The 13,126-nt window shown below is 43.1% G+C and overlaps 1 protein-coding gene across 1 annotated transcript in view; it reads left to right on the top strand.

Moving 5' to 3' along the window:
* Positions 1-12,747, top strand: part of LOC106581270 (serine/threonine-protein kinase NLK) — a 166,412-nt gene extending 153,665 nt beyond the window's left edge. The window contains exons 8-11 of the mRNA XM_014163226.2: positions 6,549-6,635; positions 7,462-7,660; positions 9,162-9,255; positions 9,870-12,747. Coding sequence (XP_014018701.1) covers positions 6,549-6,635; positions 7,462-7,660; positions 9,162-9,255; positions 9,870-9,924 — 435 coding nt within the window. The 3' untranslated portion in view covers positions 9,925-12,747. The remainder of the gene's footprint in view (positions 1-6,548; positions 6,636-7,461; positions 7,661-9,161; positions 9,256-9,869) is intronic.
* Positions 12,748-13,126: the final 379 nt, after the last annotated feature.

Raw genomic sequence — 13,126 nt, 5'->3', positions numbered from 1 at the left:
GCTCATCTGTGTCCCGCTGAGTAAAGTCCCCAGAGTTATGGCTAGAAAAGAGAACAGCGCCAAACCAACCTGTAACCTCTCTCTTGCTCTTCTCGTACATCAGAACGGGAGCGTTGGCTTACTGCTCCCCTAACACTGTGGCTTTGTGTCTGTCTGGGCTGTGGGTTCCTTTGTCGAACTGAAACATGCAGAACTCTGCGCTGTGCAGTCTAATGGGGACATATTGAATGATTAAACCCTTGAGTCAGTAGCAAGTTGTTCTGTAAAAATGCAAGTTGTTTGATCAGGCATAGTTCATGCCCTTACATTACTGTGTAGTACAGTGGTGATCATCATTTCAGGGTTGCACTAGCAGGTTGTAAAATGTTTATGACAGGGATATTACATTGTTATATAAACCTCGACAGGTTGATCGCCTCAGCTATCTTATGAACCACTTGCTTTGTTCACTGTGACATAATCAATCATCTTTCATGGAGAGATCAACACTACACAATGTGTGGGAGATAGATAGATACCTTGAAAAGGAGATACATACCCAGTAAGGAGATACATAGATAGCCTGTTAGGAGATAAGATAAGTCGGAAGTTTACATACACTTAGGTTGAAGTCATTAAAACTTGTTTTTCTACCACTCCACAAATTTCTTGTTAACAAACTGTAATTTTGGCAAGTCGCTTAGGACATCTACTTTGTGCATGACACAAGTAATTTTTCCAAAAAATCTTTACAGACACATTATTTCACTTATAATTCACTGTATCACAATTCCAGTGGGTCAGAAATGTTCATACACTAAGTTGACTGTCCCTTTTAACAGCTTGGAAAATTCCAGAAAATGATATCATGGCTTTAGAAGCTTCTGATAGGCTAATTAACATCATTTGAGTCAATTGGAGGTGTACCTGTGGATGTATTTCAAGGCCTACCTTCAAACTCAGTGCCCCTTTGCTTGACATCATGGGAAAATCCAAAGAAATCAGCCAAGACATCAGAAGAAAAAAAATTGTAGACCTCCACAAGTCTGGTTCATCCTTGGGAGCAATTTCCAAACACCTGAAGGTACCACGTGCATCTGTACAAACAATAGTATGCAAGTATAAACACCATGAGACCACACAGCCGTCATACCGCTCAGGAAGGAGATGCGTTCTGTCTCGTAGAGATGAACGTACTTTGGTGCAAAAAGTGCAAGTCAATCCCAGAACAACAGCAAAGGACCTTGTGAAGTTGCTGGAGGAAACAGGTACATAAGTATCTATATCCACAGTAAAACGAGTCCTATATCGACATAACCTGAAAGGCCGCTCAGCAGGGAAGAAGCCACTCCTCTAAAACCGCCGTAAAAAAGCCAGACTACGGTTTGCAACTGCACATGGGGACAAAGATCGTACCTTTTGGAAAAATGTCCTCTGGTCTGATGAAACAAAAATAGAACTGTTTGGCCATAATGACCATCATTATGTTTGGAGGAAAAAGGGGGAGGCTTGCAAGCCAAAGAACACCATCCCAACCGTGAAGCACAGGGTTGGCAGCATCATGTTGTGGGGGTGCTTTGCTGCAGGAGGGACTGGTGCACTTCACAAAATAGATGGCATCATGAGGGAGGAAAATTATGTGTATATTTTGAAGCAACATCTCAAGACATCAGTCAGGAAGTTAAAGCTTGGTCGCAAATGGGTCTTCCAAATGGACAATGACCCCAAGCATACTTCCAAAGTTGCGGCAAAATGGCTTAAGGACAACAAAGTCAAGGTATTGGAGTGGCCATCACAAAGCCCTGACCTCAATCCTTTAGAAAATTTGTGGGCAGAACTGAAAAGGATTGTGCGAACAACGAGGTCTACAAACCTGACTCAGTTACACCAGCTCTGTTTATTTTTTATTTTATTTTTATTTCACCTTTATTTAACCAGGTAGGCAAGTTGAGAACAAGTTCTCATTTACAACTGCGACCTGGCCAAGATAAAGCAAAGCAGTTCGACACATATAACAACACAGAGTTAGACATGGAGTAAAACAAACATACAGTCAATAATACAGTAGAAAAATATGTCTATATACAATGTGAGCAAATGAGGTGAGATAAGGGAGGTAAAGGCAATAAATAGGCCATGGTGGCGAAGTAAATACAATATAGCAATTAAAACACTGGAATGGTAGATTTGACAGTAGATGAGTGTGCAAAGTAGAAATACTGGGGTGCAAAGGAGCAAAATAAATAAATACAGGAGGGGAAGAGGTAGTTGTTTGGACTATTTATAGATGGGCTATGTACAGGTGCGGTGATCTGTGAGCTGCTCTGACAGCTGGTGCTTAAAGCTAGTGAGGGAGATAAGTGTTTCCAGTTTCAGAGATTTTTGTAGTTCGTTCCAGTCATTGGCAGCAGAGAACTGGAAGGAGAGGCGGCCAAAGGAGGAATTGGCTTTGGGGGTGACAAGTGAGATACTTGCTGGAACGGGTGCTACGGGTGGGTGCAGCTATGGTGACTAGCGAGCAGAGATAAGGCGGGACTTTACCTAGGAGGGTCTTGTAGATGACCTGGAGCCAGTGGGTTTGGCGACGAGTATGAAGCGAGGGCCAGCCAACGAGAGCGTACAGGTCGCAGTGGTGGGTAGTATATGGGGCTTTGGTGACAAAACGGATGGCACTGTGATAGACTGCATCCAATTTGTTGAGTAGGGTGTTGGAGGCTATTTTGTAAATGATATCACCAAAGTCGAGGATCAGTAAGATGGTCCGTTTTATGAGGGTATGTTTGGCAGCATGAGTGAAGGATGCCTTGTTGCGAAATAGGAAGCCAATTCTAGATTTAACTTTGGATTGGAGATGTTTTATGTGAGTCTGGAAGGAGAGTTTACAGTCTAACCAGACACCTAGGTATTTGTAGTTGTCCACATATTCTGAGTCAGAACCGTCCAGAGTAGTGATGCTGGACGGGTGGGCAGGTGCAGGCAGCGATCGGTTGAAGAGCATGCATTTAGTTTTACTTGTATTTAAGAGCAGTTGGAGGCCACGGAAGGAGAGTTGTATGGCATTGAAGCTCGTCTGGAGGGCTGTTAACACAGTGTCCAAAGAAGGGCCAGAAGTATACAGAATGGTGTCATCTGCGTAGAGGTGGATCAGAGACTCACAAGCAGCAAGAGCGACATCTTTGATATATACAGAGAAAAGAGTCGGCCCGAGAATTGAACCCTGTGGCACCCCCATAGAGACTGCCAGAGGCCCGGACAACAGGCCCTCAGATTTGACACACTGAACTCTGTCGGAGAAGTAGTTGGTGAACCAGGCGAGGCAATCATTTGAGAAACCAAGGCTGTTGAGTCTGCCGATGAGGATGTGGTGATTGACAGAGTCGAAAGCCTTGGCCAGGTCAATGAATACGGCTGCACAGTATTGTTTCTTATCGATGGCGGTTAAGATATCGTTTAGAACCTTGAGCGTGGCTGAGGTGCACCCATGACCAGCTCTGAAACCAGATTGCATAGCGGAGAAGGTACGGTGGGATTCGAAATGTTCGGTGATCTGTTTGTTAACTTGGCTTTCGAAGACCTTAGAAAGGCAGGGTAGGATAGATATAGGTCTGTAGCAGTTTGGGTCAAGAGTGTCCCCCCCTTTGAAGAGGGGGATGACCGCAGCTGCTTTCCAATCTTTGGGAATCTCAGACGACACGAAAGAGAGGTTGAACAGGCTAGTAATAGTAATTCCTCTGTCAGGAGGAATGGGCCAAAATTCACCCAACTTATTGTGGGAAGCTTGTGGAAGGCTACCCGAAATGTTTGACCCGAGTTAAACAATTTAAATGCAATGCTACCAAATACTAATTGAGTGTATGTAAACTTCTGACCCACTGGGAATGTGATGAATGAAATACAAGCTGAAATAAATCATTCTCTCTACTATTATTCTGACATTTCACATTCTTAAAATAAAGCGGTGATCCTAACTGAACGAAGACAGGGAATTTTTTTCTAGGATTAAGTGTCAGGAATTGTGAAAAACTGAGTTTAAATGTATTTGGCTAAGGTGTATGTGAACTTCCGACTTCGACTGTAGATAGATAGATAGATAGATAGATAGATAGATAGATAGATAGATAGATAGATAGATAGATAGATAGATAGATAGATAGATAGATAGATAGATAGATAGATAGATAGATAGATAGATAGATAGATAGATAGATAGATAGATAGATAGATAGAAAACCTCTGTATGTGTAATGTTTACTGTTCATTTTTATTGTTTATTTCACTTTTGTATATTATCTACCTCACTTGCTTTGGCAATGTTAACACATGTTTCCCATGCCAATAAAGCCCCTTGAATTGAATTGAATAGATAGATAGATAGATAGATAGATAGATAGATAGATAGATAGATAGATATGCTCAGTTGGTAGAGCATGGTGTTTGCAACGCCAGCATGGTGTGTGCAATGCCAGGGTTGTGGGTTCGATTCCCACAGGGGGCCAGTACAATTTTTTAAAAAAATGAAATTCAATACTGTAAGTCGCTCTGGATAAGAGCGTCTGCTAAATGACTTTTTTTTTTTTTTAAAGATAGATGGCATGTTAGGAGACAGATAGATAGATAGACAGAAATCATGTTAGGAGAGAGATAAATAGATAGCCTGTTAGGAGATAGAACCAAGCCCTGTAAATACACCTCTCTAGCCCGTGGCTCTGTGCTTCTTGAGAAGCTGAGAGAAAGAAAGCCCTGACCTGGCTCTGGCTAGCTGAGAGAGAACAACTCTGACTACTCTGGCTAGCTAAGAGAAAGCCCTGACCTGGCTCAGGCTAGCTGAGAGAGAACAACTCTGACTACTCTGGCTAGCTAAGAGAAAGCCCTGACCTGGCTCTGGCTAGCTGAGAGAGAACAACTCTGACTACTCTGGCTAGCTAAGAGAAAGCCCTGACCTGGCTCAGGCTGCTTACAACAACAAGGCCTTGAGGCACTGTGACATCACATCACCACTCTAGCTGTCCAGTCAATTGCCATGCAGGGAAAAGCTCCAAAATTCAATGTTGAAATACTCCCTCAACCCAGTTACCAGAACTACTGCTGATGGCTGCACAGTGCACACACACCAGGCAATGTACCCCCTTTTGCTTAGTCTGAGGGGTTTGGAGTGGGCTGGTTGACCACTTGTCCTAGTTTGAGAGGAGATGCCTCTGTTCTCCGGCTAGAGACGGAGATTAGCTGCTGTTATTACCGCATCTGTGTTGTCTTTAAAGAGAACCTTCAGCTGCTCTCAGACAGTCTCTTCCTTCACAGTGTTTGACAGTGTGAGTTTCTGAGTGATGTCTAGTCTGAAACAGCACCATGGCCATTATGTCACCAGTCAGCCTCTCTTCCTGAGTCATCATTTGTTTAATTTGGCTGTGTCCCGGGTGGCATCATGGGGCCGGGACAGGGGTCTAGTCCAGCCTCACCTCCCTCTCTCTCCTGCCCTCCTCCCCCTTCATCTGTCTGGAACTCCATCCCCTGCTAATCCCTGGCTAATGCCTACTAATACTACTGTGCACCGCAACGCTCTTTCTCCCTCTCTCTATCTCTCTCTCTCAGCCCAGCACCGTGCCCCATCACACTGCCACCATGGCAACACACACACACACTGATGTAACACACACACACACAAAGCACAGTCTCCTCTGCTCTCTTCTCCTTCCCCTCTCCTCAGCATCTCTTTTCCCCCTCTCCTCTGCTCTCTTCTCCCACTCCACCTCCTCTCCTCTCCTCCCCCTCTCCTCTGCTCTCTTCTCCCTCTCCTCCCTCTCCTCCCCCTCTCCTCTCCTCTGCTCTCGTCCCCCTCTCCTCTCCTTGGTGATTGTGCTGTGTGAAACACAGCGGAGGGAATAATGTGTGAGTGACAGAAAGTCATATCCTGATGAGCGTGAATCACCAGTCGGGGCTTGCATCTGCTCACACCGGCAAAACCTAATCAGGGAAAACAAGCGATTAACGGTGTGCTTTTTCAATCAACTTTGTTGAGTTTGATAGAGAGAGAGAGAACGAGAGAGAGAGAGACAGAGCAAGGGATGGATGGGGGCAGGGAATATAATTAGAGTGTAAAAATAACTTGCTCATTGTTCTTCTGGGCCCACCTCCTCGTAGATAAGCACACGGCTATCATTTGAAGGATCCCTTTGGCGGCAGCGTGAAAGACGTGTGGAAGTGAAGGAGAGATTTGTAAAATCATTGGCTGTGGCTGGCTTTGATGCCACAGATAAGATCTAGGACTCAATTCAATTGAATCCACATTGCAATATGCACGCAGTAGCCCTTGACTTTTTCCCGTTGTCACAACATCACGTCATTATTTTTGGTGCTGTACAAAAACTGTACTACCAGGTAGATGCTTCTTCTGAGTGTCAAAACTGTCATGTTGAATGTACAATTCATGATATCATTATCCAAGATGTTTTCACAGTTCTTAAAATCCCAATGTAATAAAAACAAGGCCAGCATTGAAAAAGCTTTATTTGGTTAAGTTGACTGTCCGTGTGACTATTTGACTGACTGTATGACATTTCCTGTCTCTGCAGCCATCCCTTCCTGTCCTGTACACCCTGTCCAGCCAGGCCACCCACGAAGCTGTCCACCTCCTGTGCAGGATGCTTGTGTTCGATCCGGTGAGTTGTGTGTGTGTGTGTGTGTGTGTGTGTGTGTGTGTGTGTGTGTGTGTGTGTGTGTGTGTGTGTGTGGCTAAATGGCCAGCAGATTGGACACCATATGAAGAGATGTAAAAAAAAAAAAATACTCAAGAGTTTTGGCTCCTACTTAGACTGAAGCAGCTTTTTGGCTTTCTGACTGAATAATTATTTTCCTAAAACGTACGAGTATACCTTATGTTGCATACTGTGTGTGTGTGTGTGTGTGTGTGTGTGTGTGTGTGTGTGTGTGTGTGTGTGTGTGTGTGTGTGTGTGTGTGTGTAGAAACCCTACTAGAAGCTAGTGTTGACAGATCACACACGGTGGTGTTTACTGGCGTCTTCTGACTGCTTGGGGAAATAAGATGAAGCTCTGTCACTAACAGATTAGTAGGAGTCTGACACATGGTAATAATGGGGGCCAAAAACATTGAGTTATCGAGGCCTACTGAATACAGGGTTGTCATATGGATATCTGTAATGTGGAAATAAGCAGACCTTTCTTTTCGGACATCTTTATCCAGACCAGAGGGCAGTTTTTCTCCCCCTTCGTTTCAAAGTCTGGCACCTGTCAGTGGGATATTGCTGACTAATCAGTTGGTTATTCAGTTGAGGCTGATTTGATTTGATTCCAAGGTCTAGTTTTAATGTGGGGTGTCCTCAAAATGTGCAGTAGTCTGTTGTTTATGAGAGACTGCAAACGCTTTATTAAACAGACCATTTGATTTGGAGGGATTTCATAGTCCTGTATGTATTCCATCAGTGTGTGTAGTCTGTGTACATAAGAGTGTGTTTGGCCCTCCCCCAGTCAAAGCGGATCTCAGCGAAGGATGCCCTGGCCCACCCCTACCTGGACGAGGGCAGACTGAGGTACCACACATGCATGTGTAAGTGCTGCTACACCACCTCCTCTGGCCGCGTCTACACCAGCGACTTCGAGCCCGTCACCACGCCCAAGTTCGACGATGGCTTCGAGAAGAATCTGACCTCCGTCAGACAGGTCAAAGGTGAGTCTGTCCACCAACCAGCAGAGGGCAGAGTTTTGCTGTGGGAATTAGCCCTTTCAAGTTTTGTTTTTAATGTTTTATCCTCTGTTTTAGGCCTATCTAGCTCATCCACTGTTATTTCCTTCATGTTACCAGCTTATGTTTTTCCACTGGGTTTGCAAAGAGAGGCAGCTTTAGCTAAAGCTAATGGGTTCAATGGGTGATAAATAGACATTCATCCATTGCTTACATGGTGAAAGTCTTATCCCAACTTAGCCTCGTACCACAATTATTGTGAAACAGGCAGCTTTACAGACACCTGAGGTCCTAATTTAATCCAATCAGCCCTGAGACCATGTGCAGATCATGCCTCTGTATGTTAAGGCGTCCTCATTCTTCCCAGCCGAAACAGTTCGGAAGAGTTTGTGCATATATTATGACAACATAAGTCTGTAGCCGAAGTCTACGCCCCTTTGTCAGTGATTGGTCAACAGTAGGGATTCTTCAAAAGTCTTTGTTGTCATACAATGAGAGAAGACTTGTTTTGATGCATATCTTTTAATTGAGAAATACTGCACCAAACATCTTAGTTAGATGTAAAATTGCACGACTAAAATCTCCTCTGCAAAAACGTCAAAATGAATGACAGATTTCTTGAGTTATCCTACATTAATACTGACTCTTCTGAGGAAGTGTATACTGGCTACGGCGTCTCTAAATGGACAAACAGTACTATTGCCTATTTTTTCTAGTTTTTCAAGCAAAGGTCTTTTAAGGGAGTATGCGAGCACACTCGTTCGGTACGCTTGCAGAGTTCGGCTAGGCGCCAGTTAAACTGAAGCTTGCTGACGCCTTTAGTCACATCCCTAGAAGCACTCCCTCTCGTTTAGATGTTTGTTCTCTCTCGGCCTCTCTTCCTCACCCTCCCTCCCTCCTCTCTCTCTCTCTGCGGGGAGAGCCAGATCAGTGGTGGCCTGTTCTGTCAGCAGGTATTAGTGAGGATGTCTTCTAAACGCAGGCTTACTCTGGTGGATGGTCGAAATAAACCTGGCCTTCCTCCCTCATCCTCCTCCCTCATCCTACATCTCCCTTTCCTCTTCCTTCCTGTCTGGTACTTATTTCAACTATTTACCTGGTCCTAAGTCGTAGCTAGGCAACAAAGCTTGTTTTAATGAATCCCAATGAAGCTAAGTAATCAGTAGATCATTGTAATGCAACTAAAAGGGAAAGGGGGATACCTAGTCAGTTGGACAATGCATTCAACTGAAATGTGTCTTCTGCATTTAACCCAACCCCTCTGAATCAGACTACCATTTTACCACAGGATTTCAAAATACAAACCCGGGTTATTTCTAAGTGAAGATCCACACTTCGAAATAGATCTTTACCTAATTTCAAACAAGCAGTAAATACTGTATGATACAATATGTCAACCTCATTTAAAAAGCTTACTGTGAAACTCAGTGTAACTGTAAAGAGTGTGTTGCGTTCGTCTCCTTGAGCCTGTCTCTGTCTTCCACAGAGATCATTCACCAGTTCATCCTGGAGCAGCAGAAGGGGAACAGAGTGCCGCTTTGCATCAACCCCCAGTCAGCCGCTTTCAAAAGCTTTATCAGGTAAGGCCAGAGGCCTCTGCCGGTGGAGACCACCGGATTCCTCATTGTTTGGTTTTTGGAATTGCTAGTTTGAAAGCTAACCACTTCTTAGAAACTTGATAGCTTGTTAGATGACATTTACCCTACTTGACCTGGTCCTGTGAGCATGTCAGCTTTCCTTCTCTTACCCAATCTACCTGCCACACCTTGGTACCTGTGTCCTTCTGTGTCACAACGAGAACAGTAACAGTCCATTCCATTGGCCAGCTTTCCTCACTGGCAGCCAATAAAAGTGTCTTTCTCCTTGCAGTTTGTTATTACCCGGCCTAAAATATCTGATTTGTGAGTTTCGCTCCTGCCTCCAGCCAGCCAACATCCTGAGAGTTATTGTTAAGGATTTGGTGCATTAGTTAATTGCTTTTTCCTCTGCAGTAGATGCATGCTGCTCACTAAACAGAAAGTGGTGCTGCGGCAGTGCCAGTGACTGACCATACCTTTCCATCTCTCCCTGTCCCCTCATCTCTCTGTGTCCTCTTTTGTTCTTTCTTTCGCTCATCTCCCTCGTTGTCTCTCTCTCTCTCTCTCTCGCTCTCTCGCTCTCTCGCTCTCTCGCTCTCTCTCTCTCTCTCTGACAGTTCCACTGTGGCCCAGCCCTCTGAGATGCCCCCGTCCCCCCTGGTGTGGGAATAGCTGCTGTCTGGGCCACGACCCTGCCCATGGCCCACGCTGGACCACTGAGGACAAGAAGAAGAAACCCCACCCTGCGTAGCATTTCACTGGAGTCTAGGACTAGCAATGTCCACTGTGTGTGTACTGTAATACTAACTATGAAGTTTTAAAATGAACCCAACCAACCACTGCTGACTGGGTTATGGAGGGACTTTTACAGTGTGCTATGTATACAAGTGTATACCCACTAATGAATGCACACACACATGTGCATACAAACATTGTGCAGAGGTGGTATAAGGGCCACCCTCGTGGGCTTGAAAGTGTGTGTAAAGCCAGGGATGAGACAGAGGCAGTATGCTACACAGAGTCCTCGTAGTCTCTGCCTGCAGTCCCCGAGGGCAATGCACTGCTCCCATCCACTTCCATACATGCATAGTCGTCACTTATTTATTAAAGGAGGGAGACGGGGTCCGGAATGGGTGTTCTTTTTATGTATAGAACGAGATTTAAGACCGTACCTACTCACGCTAGCAAATCCCCCCCCGAGAAATCAGCGTTCAATTAGAGATAAAGCTTTTTATTTATTTGTGGTGTACTGTTAAACAGTAGAGTCAGAGGGTTTCATTGTTTGTTACATTTTTTTCTGCTCCATTGCTGTTTGTTCTATGCCTGTTGTCCTCTGGGTTAGAAGTCAGTATTTGTGAAGAGATGTGTGCTCTGCATGCCACTTGGTTGCGATACATATGGCAAGAACCTCTCACACGGCACACCCACTCGCACACCTAACCCAAATGTGGGCATGTGGAAGTATGGCACTGTGTCAGTATTAGCTGGGTAAAATGAGGTAACCCTGAAATGTGGTTGCTTCAAAGAATAGACTATTAGTGCGAGGAGCCACTGAGAGCTGAAGTGCTGTAGCATGACGGGGGACAGAGAGGCAGTAGTTTAGGGTACATACTGATATTGTGGTATTCTGCACAGGTTTTGTGCTACAGTAACAAGAAGGCCATGTTGGGGTGCTACTTGGTCGTTGCATTTTCTCTCTGGAGACTCTGAGTGACCGAATTAAAGTAATCTGCTGTTAGACATACTGTACCGTATGAACAGGCATGTTAAGAGTATAAAGGATACAGACATTCACTGGTTCCCCTACCGTGTCTGCTGAATCTATAGTCCTACCATACACTGTATGTCCATGTTCTGTCAATACATACCTAGTTGAAGACAGACAAGCAAAATAATACGAAGATCAGCCAAACCAAAATAATGAAATTATTCTAAAGAGAAAGCGAAACCAAGATAAAAAAAATAGATGTTTGATGATACGAGGGGATGTTGCCATTCCTTGAAGACATTCATTAATTTCCGTAGGGTTCCAACAAGAGGGGTGTGTGCGTGTTGCTTATACGTGTGTCCTGTCACATGCGAATGAGAATGTTTATCTAACTACAGTGAGTTGCTTTGGTGAAGGTTTGTCTCCTTATTAAGGGAATGGTGTCAAACAAATATATTAGGTCTACTTTAAGCCTCACTCCCCAAAGCGATGTTTCATGTTACCTGCACCTACGCCAATAAAATAAACTCTCAGAAAGAAATCAATTTAATATATTTTTTGATTATTATTTTTTAGTTCTTTCAGTCAACATTCTATGGCATGCTTTCTCATGATCCACAGAATATGATATGTAAATACATTAAAAAAACAAATAGATTTAAAACTAAATCTACAATGGAGGGAAAAAAAACAAAGAATTAAAACTCCAAACAATACTGCTGTATAGAAGGTGTATTAGCCTGCACATTTTTAGGGCTGTGCATTTTATTTTATTTTTGAGACTTGCATATAAATGTATATATTTTATTTGGTCTTTTATTTGTTTTCCCCTGTACTAGAGTGTGTAGAAGACAAAAATAATCCAAAACAAAAATGATTCAGAAAACAAATGAAAAAACACATAACCAATTATGTTAATTGTGTCTTGTGTGTACTGCAGAGCTGTGGATATATTGAAGTAGAAGGCTTTTTTCTTATTATTATTATACTACTATTATGATTATTATATTATTATTTCTTTTACCTTAGAGAAACACTTTACTATTGTGTTTATATGTATATAAAGGAATCACAATGTTGGTCTCTACCTCTTGAGCTCAATTACTTGGTTTGTCTACCTCCACAAGTTTATCATTTCATGTGGAGAATTAAAAATAAAACTTGAATGTCCCTTCCAGCTTTTATATTGAAATAAATAAAAAACGTGCAAGTTTCTTCTTCACTCATTTGAAAAACTATTTAAAATCTACCCGAGGTGGGATCCATCCTATCATGTCATTGTATTAAAAGACCCTATCAATAGCCAAGCAATTCCAGACTGTTAGTTGACGTTGAGTCATATATTTGATAGGCTATGACCCCCCCCCCTCCGTGTCCCTGTGTAATATGTATGTGAAGATGCTAGTATCTTTTCTTCAAGAGATTTTGTGTTGAAATGAAGTACAAAAACCCACTGATGCTAATTTTAAATGTGTACAAAAAATAACGCAGACTAACTTGAACTCTGCAACTGATATTTGGGCAAAATTTGGATAGATACTACTTGTGCTGTCACACATTTTATAAGACATTTGAAGTTTATACTCAGAGGTAATGTAATTTGAATACAATTTACGATAAATATATCTATAAAGCTCTGCTTACAAGGACCTTAAAGCCAATGTGAAGTTGAGACCGGAATTGATTCCTCAGATGTGCTCACGTGTGTGTTGGGAAAAATGGCCGGTTTCTAAAAGTGTAGATTTGAAGTACAGTGGTGAAACTCATTAAATGTGACATTTAAAGAACATCAGTGCTGTGGCTTTTATTCTTCTTCCTGCTTCATTATAGACCTAGACTGTTGCGTAGAGTATGTAGATCATGTATTATACATAATGTCTGATTTCATCCTGGTTGAATGGGTGATCTCGTGTGGCTCAGTTGGTAGAGCGTGGAGCTTGCAACGCCAGGGTTGTGGGTTTGACTTAACTGTAAGTCGCTCTGGATAAGAGCATCTGCTAAATGACTAAAATGTAAAATTGTGTGATTATTTCATGACTTTTACTGCCACCCAGTGGAGGACGTTATCTTTAACAGTCTAAGCATTTCCAAAAAACGCAAGCACATGATATACAATCAAATCGCATTGCTTTCACATTGGATTTTACCATGGTATATTCCACTGAG

Source organism: Salmo salar, chromosome ssa20, assembly GCF_905237065.1.
Source record: "Salmo salar chromosome ssa20, Ssal_v3.1, whole genome shotgun sequence".
NCBI classification, from domain to species: Eukaryota; Metazoa; Chordata; class Actinopteri; order Salmoniformes; family Salmonidae; genus Salmo; species Salmo salar.
The sequence above is the reverse complement of the archived record's forward strand: the minus strand, read 5'-3'. Positions and strand labels throughout refer to the sequence as shown.